This window comes from Heterocephalus glaber, unplaced genomic scaffold, assembly GCF_053883595.1.
Source record: "Heterocephalus glaber isolate CG9 unplaced genomic scaffold, H.glaber_assembly_v1.0 deba00000546, whole genome shotgun sequence".
NCBI lineage: Eukaryota > Metazoa > Chordata > Mammalia > Rodentia > Bathyergidae > Heterocephalus > Heterocephalus glaber.
In genome coordinates this window covers 6,130,043-6,152,931 of record NW_028258147.1, presented here as the reverse complement: position 1 = coordinate 6,152,931, position 22,889 = coordinate 6,130,043, and the positions used below count along the sequence as shown (strand labels likewise).

General features: G+C 39.5%; 1 protein-coding gene and 1 pseudogene across 3 annotated transcripts in view; both read left to right on the top strand.

Moving 5' to 3' along the window:
• The window catches only part of Klhdc10 (kelch domain containing 10), a 69,601-nt gene extending 47,376 nt beyond the window's left edge, over nucleotides 1-22,225 (top strand). For both annotated transcript variants that reach the window (XM_004856336.4, XM_004856337.4), the window contains 6 exons: nucleotides 46-194; nucleotides 8,966-9,050; nucleotides 10,275-10,341; nucleotides 10,909-10,956; nucleotides 16,335-16,474; nucleotides 17,216-22,225. In XM_004856336.4, coding sequence (XP_004856393.1) covers nucleotides 46-194; nucleotides 8,966-9,050; nucleotides 10,275-10,341; nucleotides 10,909-10,956; nucleotides 16,335-16,474; nucleotides 17,216-17,425 — 699 coding nt within the window. In that variant the 3' untranslated portion in view covers nucleotides 17,426-22,225. The remainder of the gene's footprint in view (nucleotides 1-45; nucleotides 195-8,965; nucleotides 9,051-10,274; nucleotides 10,342-10,908; nucleotides 10,957-16,334; nucleotides 16,475-17,215) is intronic.
• LOC147829606 (52 kDa repressor of the inhibitor of the protein kinase pseudogene) lies at nucleotides 10,992-13,979 on the top strand (annotated as a pseudogene). Its single transcript, XR_015448689.1, has one exon. The product of XR_015448689.1 is annotated as a 52 kDa repressor of the inhibitor of the protein kinase pseudogene (transcript).
• Nucleotides 22,226-22,889: the final 664 nt, after the last annotated feature.

Sequence of the window (22,889 nt, the reverse complement as noted above, 5' to 3'; positions counted from 1 at the left end):
CAAGTGTTAATGAGTCATTCTTGTTTGCTTGCCCTTGTTACCCAGGCCATGGCCATCATCAATGGGTCCCTTTATGTCTTTGGAGGAACCACTGGCTACATTTACAGCACAGACTTGCACAAGTTAGATCTCAATACCAGAGAGTGGACACAGCTGAAACCCAACAACCTGTCCTGTGACCTGCCAGAGGAAAGGTGAGCCCCTAACGTGAAAGTGTAGTCTGTCTGTCTTGTTGAGATTTGACTACTTTCAGAATATTGGCAATATGAAGAAAACCCTTTGGCCCCAGTTAAAATAGTGAACAGACAGTTAGATTCTGGTTAATAGTAAAGAAAGGTTTTCTGGTGAAAAAATGGTGTTTTCCCCTAAACTATGGAATTTTTTCATGTTGTTTTCTCTTATACTTTTTGAAGAAGAAACAAGTGGTAGCAATTACAATTAAAGTTCATACTGGTGATCAGTGAATGTTGATTGGATAGAAGGAAAGATGAATGGAAAGATGGATTGGTAGGTGGGTAGAAAGAAAGGTAATTTCTTTTAAGTGCTCTGTTAAACACTCCAGCATCATGTGGTGTTTCAGCTTTTCATTGCTAGGACAAAATATCTGATATAAACAGCTTAAAGGAATAAAGTTTTATTTTAGCTTCTGGTTTTAGAGATGGCTGGTTTCATGGTTGGTTGCCTCAGTTGCTTTAGGTCTTTAGTGAGGCAGAACATCATGGCAAAAGGATGTTGGGGAGGAAAGCTACTCACCTTGTGACAGCCAGGCAGGAAGAGAGAGAGAGAGAGAGAGAGAGAGAGAGAGAGAGAGAGAGAGAGAGAGAGAGAGAAGGAGAGACAGGGAGAGACAGGGACAGGGAAGGTGCAGAGAGGAAGAGGTTGGGAAAAAGCTATATTCTCCAGGGTCATGCCCCCATGCTGCACTCGCTTTGGTTAGGCCCCTCCTAAATCTTCATCATCTTCCATTAGTGCCATCAAGTTATAAATTCCATCAGTGTATTAATCTACTTATCAAGTTAGAACCCTAATGATTCAATCACTTTCAAAAACTCATGTGTTTAGAGGTGGGGCTTTTGAAAAGGATTGATCTAAATCATAGCATGTGATTCTCTCTAGTTGCCTTCTATAGGAGTCCTAGACCTTTCTGTTATATATGGTACACATGAATCCACTTGTCAAAAAATAGGCTTTTGAAAGAAAAGTTTATTCCAGTGAACAGGGACTAAAATCAGAAAAAGCTAAAGCAGAAAAGATTTCATCTGTGGGTGGATGGGCTAACACTAGGAGAGAGATATTAGCAGCTAACTGGGAAAGGAATTAGGCTTATATAGGTATTGAAGGGGCTAAGGAATCTGGGGTGAAATTTTTTTAAAAATTAATTTTATTGCTACATTTTAGATATACAGTATAATGCCATTCATCATTGGAAATTTGCACTTTTACATAATCTCTCTTGGCTCTTATTTTTTCCCCATTCCCCTACCCTCCCTTCAACCCCTCCATCCCTCCCTATTTACAAAGACTTTCTTTCCATTTTTCTATTTTCTCATATTAATTCCATTCCCTTCTTTCCTTTCCCCTACCCCTCCCACTTCCCCTTCCCCTTTGCACTTTTTCTTCCTATTTCACATTATCTATTGTACCTTTTAGTCCTTATTTACACTTTCAGTTTCTCACACTAGAGAAACTATTCAGTATTTACGCATATGTGTCCTGTTTATTTCCCCTAAGAGTATTGCCTCAATGTGCATCCATTTAGCTATAAATGTCTCTAATTTCTCACTTTTTATGGCTAAGTAGTACTCCATTTTATAAAAAAAACCATTTTCTTTATCCAGTCTCCAGATGATGGGTAATTGGGCTGCTTCCAAGTTTTAGCTATTACAAATTGTGCTGCTATGAACATGGGTGCACATATATCACTGTGGTATGACTCGTTTAATTCTTTAGGGAAGATATGCAGCAGGGGAATAGCTGGGTCAAGTGAGACTTCCAGTCCTAGTTCTTTGAGGTATCTCCATACTTATTTCCACAGTGGTTGCACCAGTCTACACTCCCACCAGCAGTGGAGTAGGGTTCCTCTTTCTCCACAGCCCCGCCAGCATTTGTTATTGGTTGATTTCATGATAGCAGCCATTCTTTCTGGGGTGAGGTAGAATCTCAGTGTTGTTTTCATCTGCATCTCTTGAATGACCAGTGATGTTGAACATTTTTTTCATCTGTTTATTTGCTATTTCTACTTCTTTGTCTGAGAAATGTCTGTTCATTTCAGATGCCCATTTTTGGATTGGGTCTTTAAATTTGGGAGGTCTGATTTTTTAAAAGTTCTTTATGGATTCTAGATAGTAGACCTTTGTCTGAGGAACAGCAGGTGAAAATTTTTTTCAACCTTGTAGGTTGTCTCTTCACACTGTTGGTTGTTTCTCTTGCCGAGTAGAAGCTTTTTAATAAGAAGAGATCCCACTTGTTGATTGTTTGTGCTAGTTCACGGGCAACTGAGGTTTTGTTCATAAAATCTTTTCCTACACCAGTGTCTTCAAGAGTTCTACCCAACCTCTGTACCAGCCGGTTCAGTGTTTTTGTTTTTTCGGGTTTTTTTGGTACCAGGGATTGAACTCGGGTCCTTGCGCTTGTGCAGCAGGTGGCGAAACCACTGAGCTAAATCACCGGCCCTCTGTTTTAATATTGAGATCTTTAATCCATTTCGATTTTAGTTTAGTGCACGGTGAGAGATATAGGTGTAATTTTAATCTTTGGCAAGTTGAAACCCAATTTTTCCAGCACCATTTATTAAAGAGGCTGTCTTTCCTCCAGTGAGGGTGTTTGGCTCCTTTGTCGAAGATGAGGTAGCTGAGTGTGTCTAGAGTTGTTTCTGCATCTTCTAATTGTTCCACTGGTCTTCATGTCTGTTTCTTTGCCAGTACCATGCTGTTTTTGTCACATTAGCTTTGTAGTATAGTTTCAAATTGGGGGTTGTGATACCCCCTGCCATGTCTCTGTTGCCTAGAATTGCTTTTGCTATTCTAGGTCTCTTCTTCCAACTGAATTTTTGGATTTTTTTCTCAAGGTCCATGAAGTATGCTGCTGGAATTTCAGTTCGGATTGCATTGAATCTATATGGCAGTTTTGGAAGTATGGCCATTTTCATGATGTTGATTCTTCCTACCCAGGAGCAAGGGATGCCTTTCCATTTTCTGATATCATCTTCAATCTCTTTTCAGAGTGCTGTAGTCTTTTCAGAGAAGAGGTCTTTGGTTTCTTTTGTTTTAGGTTGATTCCAAGGTATTTCAGTTTTTTGGATGCTATTGTGAAAGGAATTGTTTGCCCTATTTCTCTCTCAGTGAGTCTGTTGTTCATGTAGAGGAAAGCTATTGATTTTTGTTTGTTAACCTTGTATCCAGCTACTTTACTGAATTTGGTTATTAAGTCTAGAAGACTTTTGGTGGAGTTCTTGGGGTCTTCTATATAGAGTATCATGTCATCTGCAAATAATGACAATTTGACTTCTTCATTTCCTATCTTTATTCCTTTTATTTCTTTCTCATCTAATTGCTGTGGCTAATGTTTGCAAAACTATATTGAACAGGAGTGGTGATAGTGGACATCCTTGTCTTGTTCCTGATTTTTGTGTGAAGGATTTCAGTTTTTGACCGTTTAGTATGATACTGGCTGTTGGTTTTTCATAGATGGCTTTCATGAGATTGAGGTAGAGACCGTCTATTCCAATTTTTGTTAGGGTTTTTTTTTTTTTTGGTACTGGGGATCAAACTCAGGACCTTGTGCTTGTAAGGCAGGCAGCAGAACCACTGAGCTAAATGCCTGGCCCCATTTTTTGTAGGTTTTTTATCATAAATGTGTGTTGGATTTTGTGAAATGCTTTCTCTGCATGTATTGAGATGATCATATGGTTTTTGTCCTTGGCTCTATTGATATAGTGTATTACATTGATTGATTTGTGTATGTTGAACCATCCCTGCATCCCTGGGATGAATCCCACTTGGTCAGGGTGTATGATCTTCTTGATGAACTTCTGCATTCTATCTGTCAGTATCTTATTAAGGACTTTTGCATCTATGTTCATTAGTGAGATTGGCCTATAGTTCTCTTTTTTGGTTGGCCCTTTCTCTGCTTTGGGGATCAAGGTGATGCTTGTTTCCAGGAATGGATTTGGGAGTATTGCTTCCCTTTCAATTTCATTGAAGAGTTTAAATAGTAGTGGCAGTAGTTCCTCTCTAAATGTCTTGTAGAATTCAGCAATGAAGCCATCAGGACCCTGGCTTTTCTTAGTTGGTAAGTTTTTTGTTTTTGGGGGGTTTTTTGGTACCGGGGATCGAACTCAGGTCCTTGCGCTTGTGCAGCAGGCAGTGAAACCACTGAGCTAAATTCCCGGCCCAGTTGGTAAGTTTTTAATTACATTTTGAATTTCATTAATTGATATTGGGTTGTTTAGAATTTTTAGGTCTTTTTCGTTCAACTTTGGTAATTCATATGTATCTTGGAATCTGTCCATTTCTTCTGTGTTTTCCATCTTATTGGCAGACAGGTTCTGGAAGTAGGTATTGATAATCCTCTGGATTTCTGCTAGGTCCATTGTAATTTCATCCTTTTCATTCCTAATTCCATGGATTTGGGCCTTTTCTTTCCTTTTTCTGATAAAGTTGGCTAAGGGTTTGTCAGTTTTGTTTATTCTTTCAAAGAACCAACTCTTAGCTTCATCGAGTTTTTGTATCATTCTCTTAGTCTCCACTGCATTGATTTCTGCTCTGCTCTTTATAATTTCCTCCCTTGTATGAGGTTTGGGTTTGTCCTGCTCTTCTTTTTCTAGAACATTGAGGTTCAGCATCAGGTTGTTTAATTGGGCTCGCTCTGTTTTCCTAATATGAGTATTCACTGTTATTAATTTCCCTCATAAGACTGCTTTCATTGTGTCCCATAGATTCCGATATGTTGTATTGTCATTGTCATTTAATTGTAGGAACTGTCTGATTACTTCTTTAATTTCCTCTGTGACCCATTGGTTATTCAGAGGTGTGTTGTTCAATTTCTGTGTGTTTCTGAAATTCTTGTGGTTTCTTTTGCTATTGATCTCCAATTTCATCGCACTATGGTCTGATAATATACAGGGGATAACTTCAGTTCCTTTGCACTTACTTAAACATGTTCTGTGAGCGAGTATGTGGTCTATTTTTAAGAACGACCTGTGTGCAGCTGAAAAGAATGTGTATTCTGATTTTGAGGGGTGGAGCATTCTGTAAACACCTGTTAAGTTCATTTGTTCAAGAGTTTGATTGAGTTCTAGTATTTTGTTGCTTATTTTTTGTCTAGTTGATCTATCTATTTGTGATAGTGGGGTATTGAGGTCCCCCACTACTATTGTATTAGTGCATATATGATTTTTCACATCCATTAGTATTTGTTTTATATAGTTGGGCACACTAGTGTTTGGTGCATAGATATTTATGATTGTCATCTGTTCCTCTTGGATTGTTCCCTTACAAGGATGTAGTGTCCTTCTTTGTGTCTCTTAATCAGTGTTGGTTTGAAATCCACTTGATCTGCAAAGAGGATAGCTACTCCTGCTTTTTTTCGGGTTCCTGTCACATGGAGTATTGTTTTCCACCCTTTAACTTTCAGTCTATGAGTTTCTTTTTGAATTAAGTGTTTCTTGTATGTAGCATATTGTTTTTGTTTGTTTGTGTGTTTGTTTGGTACCGGGGATTGAACTCGGGTATGTAGCATATTGTTGGATCTTGCTTCTTGACCCATTCTGCCAGTCTATTTCTTTCAATTGGTGAATTGAGACCATTAACATTGATGGTTATAACTGAAACATATTGACTTATCATTGTTACGACTTTTTCTTTTTATTGGATTCTCCCCCTTTGTGTTTAACTTCTTGTTGCGCCCGATGGATTCATTCTGCTGGGCTTTCTGGGGTTGTGATCCTCATTATCTTTTTCCTAGGATACTGTCTAAATTTTTTGGAGTGCTGGTTTGGTATTCATGAAGTTCCTAAGGTGCTCTTTTTGTCGTGAAAGTATTTTATTTCTCCCATCAATTTTGAAAGATAGTTTTGCAGGGTACATCGTTTTGGGTTGGAGGCTCTTTTCCTTTAGGGCTTGAAATATGTCACTCCAAGCTCTTCTTGTCTTGAGGGTTTGTGTTGAGAAGTCTGCTGTGATTCTGATGGGTTTTCCTTTGTACGTGATTTGTTCCTTTTCTCTAACTCCTTGTAGAATTTTGTTTTTCTGTTGGGTTTCTGGAATCTTAACTATTACATACTTATGTGTAGATTTTTTTTTTGATCAAGGCTAGTTGGAGTCCTATATGCCTCACTTATCTGTATATCAAGTTCTTTTCCCCTGCTTGGGAAGTTTTCTGCCATCACTTCTGTGAACAGTTTTTTTATCTCGTCTTCACTCTCCTGTTTCTTCATTGACTCCAACCAGTCTTATGTTATTCTTCTTTGCATCATCTAGCAGCTGCTGGATTGATCTCTCATGCTCCCTTACTATTTTAAAGAAATTTTTCTTTTCTTGGTCACTAATTGCAATCTTATCTTCTATATCTGAAACTGTCTTCACATTGGGCCATTCTGCTGTGTAAACTTTTAATGGAGTTTTTATTTTTTATTTTTTAAAATTAATTAATTAATTAATTTTTCCCCATTAAGTTTATTGGCATATTTTAGGTATAAAATACAGTTACATACATCATTGGGATCTTGTACCATTACAGGAGTATCTTGGTTCTTATTTTTTTTCCCCTTCCCCTGCCCTCCCTTCACCCCCTCCGCCCTTCCTAATGGAATTTTTAATCTCCTGGAAATCTGTTTTATGGATTCCATTTGTTTCTTATGTTGGGATTCCATCATGTTCCTCAGCTCCTCTATTTTTTTTTAATCTGTGTCCTCTCTATATTTATTAATCATGTCTTGCACCATTGGCACGATCTCTGCTGTTATCTGAGAAATTATTTCTGATTTCATTTTTTCCAGATCCTCTTTTGTTGCCAGTTCAGGGAGTCCAGGTGGTTGAGTATCAGATTGTTCCATCTCGTTTCCCTTTTGGGTTGCTTTATATGATTTGGAGGTCTGGTTTTGAGAGTTGTTTACGTGTCTTCTCAATTCACTGGCGGGCGGTGGGGGTGTGCTGCTGGTACCCACATGGCTTACCTCCTGGGTGGTGAGGGCAGCTCTGCTCCTCAGCGCTGGGGGGGGGGTGGTACAGTGGCCTGGAAGGCTCCTCCTTGGCACTGGGGGAAGTGGTATGGCAGCCCAGAAGGTTCACTTCCTTATCACTGGGGGGTGGCTCTGTTCCTTGGCACTGGGGGCAGTGGGGTAAAATGTTTATGATTGAATCCAAGGACAGCCTGCATAGGTGTGTGGACAGTTATTGAACTTCGTGCCAGAGAGGTTGTATACTTCGTTTTGAGTCCATTTGACCTATTTATTGAGAAACTACTATTGTCTGCTGAAAACAGCCTGTTTGGTTTGTCCTGTTTGGGTTTTTTTTGTGTTTTTTTTTGTTTTTTGGGTACCGGGGATAGAACTTGGGTCCTTGCACTTGGGAGGCAGGTGGCAGAACCACTGAGCTAAATCCCCAACCATGTCCTGTTTGTTTGTAAAGGACTCACTTAGGTCAGGTCATTTTTTTTGGCTACTAGGGTTTGAACCCAAGGCCTTCACACTGAGCTACATCCCAAGACCTTTTTAAAAACTGTTTAGTTTGAGACATGCTCTCACTTAATCATTCAGTTATGCAGCCTGGGCTCAAGCTTTCAATCCTCCTGCCTCAGCCTCCCAGAGCTGAGATTACAAATATATACCACCATACCTGACTTAGATCTTTCATTTTCCTTTCCTAATAGTAGTTGCCTCTTCTTAGTCTTAAATTCACCAAGAAACGTTAAATTATTTCCTCTCCAGTTTAAAAGCAAAGACAGTAAATAATTTTGTATTCACTGTTTAGTCTAATCTAGTGTGACTTTCAACAAATGGCAGTAAGTACTAAGGAAGCGCCTATACAATATATCTGTATTGTAGTGTGTTAGTGCGCTGATAATTGCAGAACTGCTATGAGAAGACCTGGGCCGTGGGCTGTTACTAGGATGATTTTGATGTAATTTGTGTTATCAGCACTGGGGCCTTCAGGGAAAAAAGGAAATAGATTAAATTTTTAAAAGCATTTTCTCATGGTTGCATTCTTTAAGTCATTTTATGGATATATTATAAATTGTTTCAGCTTCTAGCTAGACTGCCTGGATAGGAGTTCTGATAGGTGTTTCATATTATAGTCACAGTTCTATGTGGCATAATTGCCTGCCAAATAAGTATTTTTATTTGAAAACTCATAGTTTAAGGTCTCTGATTAACTATAGCTATATCACTTTCTATAACTCTATAATAATTTCTCCCTTACACAAAGGTATTGCAAAAAGATTATTAAAAATCAGGGCCAGGGATTTAGCTCAGTGGTTCCACCACCTGCCTTGCAAGCACAAGGACCCGAGTTTGATCCCTGGTACCAAAAAAAAAAAAAAAGAGTATTAAAAATCTAGAAAACACAAATAAGCAAAATGAAGAAAACTTTTAAAAAATATAAACTCTGAAAGATAACCAGGGTTAACATTTAGATTATATCCTTATGGTCATTTTCTGTGCATATTTGTATATCTATAAGTTTTTAATGACATTATAGCCTGTTTTGTGTGAAACTGAACTTTTGGTTAATGACATAAAAAGAAGTTCTCATTATATTAACCATCCTCTATGCCTGTATTCTTATTGATTGTGTACTAATCCATTTTATGTATATTCTATAATACATTTAAGTAATTTACCATTGCTAAACAGGTTATTTCTAATAATTTATTATTATAAAGAATGATATAAAATATTACAGCTAAGCCTTAGGTAGATCATTTTTCACTTAATTGTCAACATTATTTTATTGAACATTTTCAGATACAGACATGAAATCGCTCACGATGGGCAGAGGATTTATATCTTGGGAGGTGGTACTTCCTGGACAGCTTATTCCTTAAACAAGGTATATTTAAAAAAAAAAAAAAAAGAAGAAGAAGAAAGGAAGAGTGAGGATAGGCAGAGGTGTATCTCATACTAAGCAAGATAAATCTGTTGTTTTAAGTATTTTAAATTTTTTTTTTTTGGTACCAGGGATCAAACTCGGGTCCTTGCACTTGCACAGCAGGCAGTGAAACCACTGAGCTAAATCCCTGGCCCAGGTATTTTAATTTTTGAGCAGCTCCTCATCAATAACTGTTTTGTGTAGTTGCTCTTTGTAATATAAATTTGAACTCTGCACCTCTGATAGGGATTCCAGTTAACAGCTGCATTTATCACACACTGAAAATACTGCATGAAAATTATGTCCTGATGCTGGGTGAAGAAAGTGAGGAAGGTGTAGTAGCTTGAATGGAGCAACAGACTAAAATTGGAACCACAGTTCCTGGAATGTCACATTCATCTCATTGTCAGTGTTGTGTATCTAAAAAAGAATAGGCATGTTTAGTACTGCATGTCACTAACTTTAGAAAGCTGAGCTCTGAAGGGCTTTTATTCATTTGTCCCTGTGGCATTTCCAAAATGTCATGGTTACACATCCCAGGGGAAATCTAGATTAGGCTGCAGAGCTCCTAATCTAGGAGCTTCAAGGCTCTCCTGCAAGGCTCCTGCCTTGGAACCTTAATGGTCTTTTCAAGTTTTATCAAAACTGCATTCCAGCATTTCCTTATCAATGCTTGCTTTTCCTGTTATAAAAATGATACACATTCACTGTAAAGCAGCACACAGAAGAAAACCAAGAATCACATGTACTTCTCATTGCAACCTTTTCTTCATTTTTTGATGAATTTTTAAAATTGCTATCATATATGCTGTTAATTTTCAACCTCTCATCTAATGTTTGCTTTACATTAGAATTAAGAAGATCAGAGGAAAGCAAAGGATAAGCAGAAGGGTTTTTCCACCAAGAATATATATTTGCAAAGTTCCCGTTAAAAGTCAAGTTTCTTTTCTTTTTTTTTTTTTTGGTACCAGGGATCGAACTCTGCACCTTGCGTTTGCAAGGCAAGTGGCAGAAACACTGAGCTAAATCCCCGGCCAAAGTCAAGTTTTCTATATGGGAAATCTCTGCCTTCTGCTCAGTTTTTCTAAAACTGCTCCTAAAATTAGTCTATTTTTAAAAATTCATTTTCAGGCTAACTAAAATGATAGTTTATTTATCTGTATGTATGTTGTTTTTTCCTTCAAGATCCATGCATACAACCTTGAAACAAATGCCTGGGAGGAAATTGCAACAAAACCCCATGAAAAAATAGGTAAATTAAAAGTATTGATTCATTTGTCTTTAGCAAATGGGGAAGCAAAAAATATTTTTCTTTAATTATATAGCAAATAAAGTATCTGTTGAACTGGTGAATTACACGGCAAATAAAGTATCTGTTGAACTTGTATTAGAAATTACTTGTATTCTTTATTCCAGTTATTATTCTTTAACAAAGAGAATTCTTCTGAGCAAAGAGAATTTTAATAGGGATTGTTGAATTCTGTGGCAGAAGTGGGGAAATATGGGTGAGATGAGAGAAGAGTTAAATTAAGCTCTCTCTAGGTTTTTGTAGATAAAAAGGGCTTGGGAAAGTCACTGGTAGGGCCTGTGCCCCCCACTACATTTTGTTTTCCTGGTACCTTAGCATTGTACTGCTGTGATGAGATGATTTGTAATGGCTTTTAAAATAAGGAAGGATTGGCAGGATTAGTCAAGTTTTGCTTAATGCAACAAAAGGATTATTTTGAGTTACTTGTAATATATCATTCACTGTGTCATATCAATGTCATTAATCATCTTTCTGTAAATAATGGAATTTCCGTGTTTATGTGTTTGGCAGGTTTTCCTGCGGCCCGAAGATGTCACAGTTGTGTTCAAATAAAAAATGGTAAGGATTCTAAAAGACATTTTGATTCCATTTCTGTAATTGTATCTGCTGAGAATCATTTATTTTCTAATAATAGTGCCTCAGAAGAGATGTATAACTTTGGGGGAAGTCTTGAAGGTTAACCTTAAAGGAAAAGCTAAAAGTTATGCATCTCTTGGCAGTTTCCATAATGTAAACTAGTTCAGTGTCTGGTATTCCCTCAGTTATAAAAGAATTCAAAAATTGGTAATAAATAAGCTTGTGTTGTACCTCCTGATCTTTTAGCAGCTGACCTCAAGAGATGTCTGTGGTTAGTAATACTATAATGGTGACTGCTTATACATACCTCAATGGACATTGTATTAAAATTGTAATAACTATTTCAGAGTATTCTTTCACAAAGTTGATTCTGTTCTCTGATGTCAAATAGAAATCTGAGGCCCCTCCCCCAACGCGCCAGCCCTGCAGAGCTGCCGGCTGGCCTGGCTCCCCTCCGGGCCCAGACCCCCGATGGGCGGGCGGGCGAGCTGCCCTGAGGAGGCGGGGAGGGGAGGACTGGGCTGGCCAGCGGGCGGGCGAAGATGCCGAATTTCTGCGCGGACCCCAACTGCACGCGGAAGAGCACGCAGTCCGACCTGGCCTTCTTCAGGTTTCTGCGGGATCCGGCCAGATGCCAGAAGTGGGTGGAGAATTGTAGGAGAGCAGACTTAGAAGATAAAACACCTGATCAGCTAAATAAACATTATCGATTGTGTGCCAAACGCTTCGAGACCTCTGTGATCTGTAGAACTAGTCCTTATAGGACCGTTCTTCGAGACAATGCAATACCAACAATATTTGATCTTACCAGTCATTTGAACAATCCGCATAGTAGACACAGAAAACGAATAAAAGAATTGAGTGAAGATGAAATCAGGACACTGAAACAGAAAAAAATTGATGAAAATTCTGAACAGGAACAGAAGCATAAAGAAACAAACAATAGCAATGCTCAGAATCCCAGTGCCGAAGTTCAGGGGGATGAACAGGATGAAGACATTTTACCTTTAACCCTTGAAGAGAAGGAAAACAAAGAATACTTACAGTCTCTGTTTGAAATTTTGATTCTTATGGGAAAACAAAACATACCCCTGGATGGGCATGAGACCGACGAAATCCCGGAAGGTCTCTTTACACCTGATAACTTCCAGGCTTTGTTGGAGTGCCGGATAAATTCTGGTGAAGAGGTTCTGCGAAAGCGCTTTGAGACCACAGCCGTTAACACATTGTTCTGTTCAAAAACACAGCAGAAACAGATGCTAGAGATCTGTGAGAGCTGTACTGGGGAAGAAACCCTCAGGGAAGTGAGAGACTCACACTTCTTTTCCATCATCACTGATGATGTGGTGGACGTAGTGGGGGGGGCGTCCCTTACCTGTCCTGGTGAGGTTTGTTGATGAATCCCATAACCTGAGAGAGGAGTTTGTGGGCTTCCTGCCTTATGAAGCTGATGCAGAAATTTTGACTGTGAAATTTCACACTACAATAACTGAGAAGTGGGGACTAAATATGGAGTATTGTCGTGGCCAGGCTTATATTGTATCCAGTGGATTTTCTTCTAAAATGAAAGTTGTTGCTTCTAGACTTCTAGAAAAATATGCCCAAGCTATCTACACATTGTGCTCTTCCTGTGCCTTAAACATGTGGTTGGCAAAATCAGTGCCTCTGGTGGGGGTATCAGTTGCATTGGGAACAATTGAGGAAGTTTGTTCTTTTTTCCATTGATCACCACAACTGCTTTTAGAACTTGACAATGTAATTTCAGTTCTTTTCCAGAACAGTGAAGAAAGGGGTAAAGAATTGAAGGAAATATGTCATTCTGAGTGGACAGGCAGGCATGATGCTTTTGAAGTTTTAGTGGACCTCCTGCAAGCACTTGTTTTATGTTTAGATGGTATAAATAGTGACACAAATATTAGGTGGAATAACTGTATAGCTGGCCGAGCATTTGTACTCTGTAGTGCAGTAACAGATTTTGATTTTATTGTTACCATTGTTGTTCTTAAAAATGTCTTATCTTTTACAAGGGCCTTTGGGAAAAATCTCCAAGGACAAACTTCTGATGTTTTTTTTGCATTCAGTAGTTTAACTGCTGTATTACACTCACTCAATGAAGTGATGGAAAATATTGAAGTTTATCATGAGTTTTGGTTTGAGGAAGCCACGAATTTGGCAACCAAACTTGATATTCAAATGAAACTCCCTGGTAAATTTCATAGGGCTCAACAAGGTAACCTTCTCAACCCCTGAGAGTTACTATAAAGAAACCCTGAGTGTCCCAACAGTAGAGCACATTATTCAGGAACTTAAAGGTATATTCTCAGAACAGCATCTCAAAGCTCTTAAATGCTTATCTCTGGTACCCTCAGTCATGGGACAGCTCAAATTCAACACATCAGAGGAACATCATGCTGACATGTACAGAAGTGACTTACCCAATCCTGATACACTCTCAGCTGAACTTCATTGTTGGAGAATCAAATGGAAACACAGAGGGAAAGACATAGAGCTTCCATCTACCATTTATGAAGTCCTCCATCTGCCTGACATTAAGTTTTTTCCTAATGTGTATGCCTTGCTGAAGGTCCTGTGTATTCTTCCTGTGATGAAAGTTGAGAATGTGTGCTATGAAAATGGACGAAAGCATTTCAAAGCATACTTGAGGAACACTTTGACAGACCAAAGGTCAAGTAACTTGGCTTTGCTTAACATAAATTTTGATATAAAACATGATCTGGATTTAATGGTGGACACATATATCAAACTATATACAACTAAATCAGAGCTTCCTACAGATAATTCAGAAACTGTTGAAAATACCTAAGAGACTTTTACAGTGGGCTTTTTCTTTTCCTTTTTGGGGGGTGCTTTTTCTTATATTTGCTGTTTGAAGGAAAAGCTGTAAGGGATATGTAGGCCCCTAATCACTGAATATGTTAGCCCACAGGCCTGTCATTGAATATATTAGCCATTGATAATCTCCATATTTAAATGGCCCCTCTGAATCCTCGTGCGCCTGAGACCTGTCTGTTCTTCTCCATGGTTCCACCGCCTGCCTCCCAAGTGCAAGGTCCCAAGTTCGATCTCTGGTACCAAAAAAAAAAAAAAAGAATGGCAGAAGATGGCATTGTAAGTGCCACACTTCTCTTTGGTGTGACCTCTGCTGGTGGCATTATGGAATTGTTTTAAGTCATTTTAGACAACACACTCATTGTGGATCCGCTTTCAAGTATTGAGTCGTCAGTTTTTGAAGAAATGAATTTTGAGGTGGTGTGGGAGAAAATGCATCTTATAAAATGTTATGGTAAAATCCATCATTGACCTGTGATTAGTAGGAGTTTTAAGTATGTTATTAAAAATCTAACGGGCAGTTAAGGGAATTACTAAAGAGAAGTTTATGAGCCTACCAGATTTCAATGTAGATTTTGCCTTTATTAAATGAGCTTAAAAGAAGAGGTTACAGTTTAAGCTTGAATGGAAGGGCTTGCGATTGTTATTCCACATCTAGTTATTGCTGTTTACATTCCTTTGTGGAACCTACATCTTCATAAGCTTCTTAGCAGGTAAATGTTGAACACTTCTGCTTCATCGTCAAGGCAGAATCAGAGGCCATCTATACAGGCAACTAACTTGTCTGTTTTCTTGTCTTTTTCCATGACTTATCTACTGCCTCATCTTGATTTATAAGCAAAACTGAAAACCTACAAAATGAATGTTTTGTGGTTTATCTAGAAATAATACAGAAAATAATTGCTGTTATTTTTGGTGAAGAAAATTTTGTATAGTTTATTTCAATCTAAATAAAATGTGAATTTTGTTTAAAAAAAAAAAAAAGAAATCTGAGATTATTCTTTGGCCGTATTACAACAAAGGCATTGGATGGCTTCAGAAAGCAGCAGCAATTACTACTTATCTAAGTGTGATAAGTGACTCTTCTTTGAATAACCAGCTTATTGTGTAGTTTGATACATCTCCTTACACTTTTTTCCCTAGGAGGAAGGTGTATATAAATGAGTTTGATAGATTATCCTTTTGGCAGCATAGTTGAGATTTAACTTGGATTATTCTGCCATCTCTAGTACACATGGGCTTTTCATTGTACTTCTGGTTTTGGATAAGATTTATAGATAGTGGCATTGTTCAGCTTTGCCCCTCTGAGAATGGAGCTGTACTTTCAAGTTTTTGTTTGTTTGTTTTTTCAATCCTAGCCAAAGAGTTTTTAGAGTATTTTATAGTTTAATTAAATATTGGCTTAAACTGAATCTAGACTGAATTAAGAGATTTATTCACTTGATTCTTTCAGACCAAGAACCATACAGATGGAATTTAGCCTTAGTTCTGGGCATTTAGTCTGAAGGTTCGCATAGCCTTTGTTATAAGTTGACTAGTTAGAACTGATTTTACAAAAACAAAAACATCCACTTTTCCTTTTGAGAAATTGTGTCCCTGACAAAGCTGTGCAGGTCAAATGGAGCTTCAGAATGCCTTCTTTCTGCTGAAGAAAGCCTGGAAAAACCTTTCTTGTCCCCCTGAACTACACACTGCAGTGAGTTTCTCCTCAGGTTAAATGTCCACATGGAGGACAGTTGTCTCTGTGGGCACATAAATGCTCTTTCCAGGACACTGTTTAAAAGAGTTTGAAAACTGGTGGTCTATAGGTGTTTTCCATCCTGTGTGAATTAATTTTTTTGTATTAGTAACCAACTCTTAAGAATCAAAATGTTTGCTGAACATGGTGGCACACATGTATAATCCCAGCTACTTGAGAGGCTGAGGCAGGAGGGTCACAAGCTCAAGGCCAGCCTGGGTAACTTGCCAAGACCCTATCTGAAAATAAAAAGGACTGGGGATGTGGTTCAGTGGTCAAGTGGCCCTGGTTTCAGTACACAATTAATACACACACACGCACACACACACAAACCCAGATTTTCAACTTCTCTTGAAAAAATGGAAGATCCGGCAGTTGGTCACTCCCCTAAATCCCTCCATGGTATCACTGGCCCTGGAGCTACATAACCAGCCCCTCTTTCAGAGCTTGTTTCCCCTGGGCCTCCTGTTTATTTCCCTTAGCCCCCCTTGTCATTGCCTCTCTGTGCCTGGAACCTAGAGGTATTTGAATTTGAGAAGCCTGACATGGAGCTTCCTTGGAGGCTTGCATCCTTAGTCCGAATAGAATCTGACATAGTGTCCCAGTTTTATTGAGAGACAAGCCAGCAGCATGAAAGAACACACAGCTGAAGTCCTCTCTCACGGTACAATCCACTTAACTGTCAGCCAGCTATGTGATCTACTACTGTAAAGCATGCTGTAGCTTTGGCTCTTTTCCGTTGTATAATCTTGGCTTTCTTTTTTCTTGGCAGATGTATTTATTTGTGGGGGCTATAATGGAGAAGTGATCCTGGGAGATATCTGGAAGTTGAATCTGCAGTCTTTTCAATGGGTAAAACTCCCCGCTACCATGCCAGAGCCAGTTTATTTTCACTGTGCAGCTGTTACACCAGTAAGTTTTTATTTTCATATTTTCCTTTCATAGTTGTAGATGATAAGCAAATCTTTTTAGAGATACTAGCAAGAAAAAAGATGCTGATATTGGCAAACCTTGGATTAAGAATTTTTTTTTTTAACTTCCTATTGAAGCTTGCTCTTCCTCAGAGAAAAGGCAAGGAAAATACCATTGTATCCAAATTAGAAGAACACTGTAAATATAAAAGAAACACTACATGTGGCATTTTAGGCCCTGACAGTTTTATCAAAGGTGTTTCCTGGGAGAATATAATAGCTTTACCTCTGACACCATATTATTGAATTATGATACCACTGCAAAGACCTTTATTTTCATCTTTGTTCCCAGCACTTGACTTTGGATACTTAATATAGTCTAAGTTTAATGTTAGTGAATAGAAAGTAAAGTTGTTGACGTAAAAAAAAAACACAAACTGTAGTTTTTTCCTTATTATTTAAATTTTCCTGTATTATTTCAACTCTCTTTGATCTCTGCCTATGTTGGGATCAGTGACAAATTCTTCTGGAGTTGGAAATTGAACCCAGGGCCTCATGCATGCTGGGGAAGCACTTTACCACTAAGCTACATCCCCAGCCTGAGAAACTTTTTGTTTCAGGTCATCTTGATTCAATCTACTATGCTTTTTTTTTCCTTTCCTTTTCTTGCTGAGCCTTCAGCGTTGATATCTATTTCTGTCCTGTTAGAATGTGTCCTCTTTTGACTGCTATTTGTTCATAGGCTGGTTGCATGTACATTCATGGAGGAGTGGTGAACATCCACGAAAACAAACGGACTGGGTCATTGTTTAAGATCTGGCTGGTGGTGCCTAACCTGCTGGAATTGGCATGGGAGAAGCTGCTCGCGGCCTTCCCCAACCTAGCAAATCTCTCCCGAACACAGCTTCTGCACCTTGGACTAACACAGGGACTCATCGAGCGCTTGAAATGAGGATTTCTGGACTGTTCATTGATACTGGAAATGTTAATTTAAGAGACTCCTTTATTTATGGGCAGTGTAGAATGTGCTACAAAGAGGATTGGTTACCCTGATCAAGGCCTTATTCAGAAAATACATCAGATGCCTTTCCATAAATTGGTTAAGTTTATAGACATATCACTTTCCTACGTCACTTTTTCTTTACTTCTTTCCCTCCTGCCCCAGTACACACTCATATACTCATTCACATATTCCCTTTTTCTTGATAGAGTTGAGGGAAAGCCTGAAAGTACCTTACTAATTTTATGAATCAAGAGAAGATAAAGGAGTTTTAAAAAAGGAATTCTGAACATACTGACCATGTCAGCCAGTGCTCCACAAATTATCAACAAAGGTAAAATTTTAAAATCCAGCAACAGCTGCAAGTAGTAGTTTGGAGGATAGAATGACAAGACTGACTTTTACAATCTTGCAGGTTATCCTGAAACCTGGGTGTTTAACTTGGTGGTTTCAAGATGTATCAGAGTAGCAGGCTCTAATGGCAGCAGTAGTTGACATCTTACTGCATGAGTACCTAAACCTATCCTTTGGCTTTGGAGGAAGGTGAAGTAGCTCAGCAACTCTTGGTTAGTGATTTTTTTTTCTCATCCTTATAGTACCACCAGTGGATAGAGTTGGCTTGTCAAAAGACTTGTGCATGTCATGTCAGAGTCTTTGTGTTGTTCTTAAATTGAGAAACTTAACGGTTGTCAAAAAAGTTTTAAATTGAAAAACTTATGGTTGTCAGAGTTCTTTCTGGGCAGTTTTTAAATTCTCTGATGCTTAGTAATGGCTTTAAATATCTCTTTGAATTCTTTCATGGGGAATTGTAGACCCTAAATATGCAGTGTGAAGGCCATGGAGGGGAGAGCAGGACAGCAAGCACCTGCGCCCCTCGGACTTGCTAACTTGGCTTCTGCTTTGACTGTCATATTGGCCATTTCCTTCTCAGAACTTGCTTCTGTCCTAATCTCTGGACCATGTCCCTGCCATTCTCTCAGGCAGTTGGCCCATGATTACGCCTTAGCTTGTTGCCTTCTTTGCTGTCTGCTTCAGTGTGCACGGTGCCGTACTTGTCTAGTAATTGGATAAAAGGTTTGAGAGAAAAGCCACAAGTCATCCTTTCTGAAGAGCCAAGAATCATTTAAAAACTAGCACAAGGAAGGAATGAAACTGAGTATCATTTGCTTTTTTTGGTGTGAAAATTTAGTTCTATTTGTTTTGTTAGTTCTAAAAATCACCTATGTTTTCACTTGCTTTGACATCACGCTGCTAGAGGAGTTGAGCAAGGTGCTCGGCATGAGCATCTGGGCATCTGCAGGTGTTCTCAAGGTGCCAAAGGGGCATGGGAAGGCACAGTGCTGACCCACCCAAGGTCCCTTCATGACTGGACACCCACATGGGAGATTTGGGACACATTTTTCCTTTAAGTGCCTCTTTTTCACTCAGCTTTTAAAATTCTTTTTTCTTTTACCCCAGAAGGGATCTCTTTGGCTTATGTATAGATTTAAAATACCTTTGAGTTATGGCTAACAAGTTACCATCTGGTGTTCAGTTCTGGGGAAGAGAAAACTGTGGCCTCTAGACTTGGACTCCTAATTTCTAGGTCTTATTCTATCCCATTCGTGTTGGGTTGAGTTCATACAGCATGTATTCTGCAAAGCCTTGTAAGAACTCATCTGTGAGTTTGGGTCCTTTTCCTGGGGGGTGAGGAGTGTGAGGAAGATGCAGAAAAAAGAGCAGCTCCCCTAGGGGTTGACTCCCCCTATAGCTTGCCATTTCCCAATCCCGTGGTTTAACCTCTCACTACCCACTGCTAGGCAAGTCAGTCAGAGCAGCTCCACTAGTTCAAAACAGAGCCTTGCTGCATGACTTCAGCCTGATCTCTGGCTATTTGGTGGAATTATATCCCAAACTAAACAAGGGATGCTAATTAGGGTGGAAAAAGGATTTTTGCATTGAAATATATAAGGACCAAAGACTGAATGCTCAGCCTCTACATTTAGGCTTCTGTGGTCCTTAGGACATGAGCAGGTCTCTGGCTGTGCTGCACAGAAAGCTGGAGACGGGGGTCTGAGCCAATCCATGCTTGCTGGCATCTTGTTTGAAAGCCTTCTGAGGGCAGTCTTCTTTGTGGTAGATGTTGGAGGCCTGGCATTGAAGTGACATCAAAGTGAAAATATGTGTGACATTTTCAGAAAAGAACGTGTCCTTGGTGTAAAGTGTCTTCTTATCACACTAGTGAAAATGTTGTGGTACAGCCAGCTTGGGAATATGGTAAAGCCCCTCATATGCACATTTTCAGTACCAAATGAGGCTGTGAATGAGGAGTTAAATGAGGGTGACTGGACTTTTATAGAAGGGTCGCCAGGCACTTTAGTGTATCTCTAGCCAGCACTTGGAAGCAAGTAACGCTGTTACTTGGTGTGGGAAAGGTTACACCTACTGCTCCTCTGCCTCTCTGCAGTGCTCCCCTCTTCCTGCAGTCCTGGAAACTGAAGTGCAATATATAGAAATACATATGGATATATACAGATTATATACAGGGTGTGACTATAAAACAGTTAGCTTTTTCTTGTATCTGTCTTGGGGAAACCAGCTCACTACTTTAGATAAAATTATGACAGGAATTCTCAGTGTGATCACCTGGCTTAAGCCAGCTCTTGATAAAGCTGGATTTTCAAGTCCATGTTTTCTTTCTCCAGTTCATAGAGACTTACCGTTCCTTGGGTTTGTTAAAGTTGAGATTTTTTTCCCCAATTACCTTTGTACTATGTCATGTGTGTATGTCCTACCCAGGAACAAGGAAGTCCACTTGTAAGGCGTTTGCTAAGTGGAGAATTAAAACCTACTATTTAGTGCTGTCATTTCTCCCATATATACACTAACTTATCTGGGAATGTAATACCTTATTAAATGATGAAAATTATGCTTTCCTCATTTTATAAAGTATTTTCCATACCCTGAACATACTATAAACTGATATAGAATAGATTGAGATTTTAATCCTTCTTCAGAGGCCAAAAAAATCCTTTTTACTGGCAGAATCTTCTTTTTTCAGGGCCCTGATGACACAGTGAACAGATTTTCTCTACACCATTTATGTCCATCACATAGCTAGATTTTAAAGTATGAAAATAAATATATTAACATTTCTAAGCAAAAGGTATGTTGACATTAACCTTTGGGTACCCAGAGTGGCAAGAGTAAAGCACAGATAACTGAAATCCATGGCTAATCAGTGTTTCCAATTTTCTGTCCAACAGTTGATGCATTTACATTTCTTTTTCTACCCTGTCCCTTTCCCACAAGCACCTCTTTTTCAATGGGATGAGTAGTTGGAAAAGGGGGTGACATAGAGGGGCTAGCAACCAGCAAACATATACGCAGCCCACTTCGCTGTGCTTGGTCCGTGCAATGACCATTGATTGGGGCTGCCGTGAGGAGCCACAGGTGGTGGTCCTGAGTTTAGGTGTCAGTCTTGAGCACTGTCTCCTGGCAAGTCCTAGGCTGGCTCCCCTAAACCGCCAGAGTACTCTTAGCACCTTTGGGGAAAACAAGCTTTGTGTGACAGGCACGGGGATCCCATCATTTCAACAGATTTCTTTGGCTCCTGACAAATCTTTGCTGTTTTGTTTCTTCCTTTGGTGATACCTTCTCCAGTTGTATAGCCTGGTATATAGGAAAGCTTGGATTATCCTCACTGACTGTGTTGATCTTTATACCCTAAAAGCCCAGTTTGTTCTTATGTGTTCTTATAGATGTTTAGAGTGGCACTGTCTACCTGCCAGCAAGCTGATGTAGCACAAACAGCCATTTTCCTTTTTTGTTTTTTCCTTTCATTTTTCTGGTATTGAGCTCCAGGGTATATGAGGGTTTATGGCCTTATGATTGTAAGTTCCAAAAACTGGTCACATTAATTTAAATTATTTTGGTTCCCTGAATACCTTGGAACTCTTGGAATGTTGGTAGGGCCTAGAAGGCTCTGTGGAGTTCTGCAGCCTTGATGTGCTGCCACCAGATCATTCCCAGCAGTGGCATTTCCCTTCTAAGGTTGTGAGACTTGGTGGACAGTGACCTTCCCTTGTCTGGTGTTATAAACAGAAGTTCTAAGTCGTGCTTCAAAAGTGATATCATCTTTTTGGTGTAAATTTCATGTTTTTAATTTTTAAAAACTTGTGAGAAGTTCTTTCCCAGCCCTGCTTAGTCAGTGTACAGAGTGAGTCAGAGGCAGTTTTCAGAGAGAAAGCCAATTTCACCAAACGGTAGTGACTGCTGTTGTCCTAGCTACACATCTGGAATATAAAGGAGGCATCAGAAAACACACTGACTCTCCTAAGGCCTCTGCCTTGCACAGAGCTGCACAGGGAAACGCAGGCATCTCCCTGTAATGGCACCTACAATGGCAAGCTGCTGGGAGAACCAGGCAAGAAAGAGGAGCCTCCCTTTAAAATGCAGTCTGTGAGGGGTGAGCCCAGGCTTCGCTCTTTCCGCAGGGTATACTGAGGCTACACACAATGCTTGCCGTACTTTAAAGCTATTTGCCACAGTCCTCTTCAATAGTGTGGAAGTCCTTTCGCAGTCTGGTGTGCATGCCATATGATCAGGACAGCTTTTCCACCTTCCCTGGTTTCCTACAAGCAAGTAGGAAATATAGTGAATTTACTTTGAAACATCCAATCTGTATTTATGTACCTTGTCAGTGTTTTGCTGTTGGTTTTCTAAAACAATCTGATCAATAAATCTTATTCACATCTATTTGGTTCAAGGCCACCTTGCTTGTCTGAAAATAATTTGTGTGTACGTGAGCTTTCCTATTTGATAGAAGCATCTGTGCCACCCCCTTCACTATCCCCACCAGGGTCAGCTTTTCTCTAATATTTCGAGTCATCCACCCTCTACCCCTTGTCCTGCCACAGGTTCTTCTGTCTGCTGACCATCTGGAACTTAGGGATACATGGTCATTACCTCCGTAAGGCCATCAGCAAGGGAACAACTGTGGGTAGGCCACACTCTGCTGGACAAGTTTGTATGGGTTTATCTATACTTTCCTTATGGGTTAGAGGAGCTACAGGGAATTTAAAAGTAAGTACAGAGTCACAGGACTTTGTGATCCAAGGGAAAAGGCCTGGTGGGAGCTGAGCCCTGTGCCGGGGTCCTTTGGGGATGAGAGCACAGTTCCTACCACTGGTCTTGGTCTTCCAGATGCTTCCTTCTCCAAAACCTCCACTTTGTGCCAATTCCCATCCAACCGCCCTGCCAGCAGTACACCTCCCACATCTGTGAAGTCCAGAGTAGGTAAGGGCACCCCAAGTCTACTCACTTCTAAGGTCTCCCTTCCAGAATGGCACATGCACTTCTTACTTTCTGGTGTTTCCATTGGGTGACTATTGGATCAAACATCCCTTTCCAAGGACAAATAATCTTAAATATCACA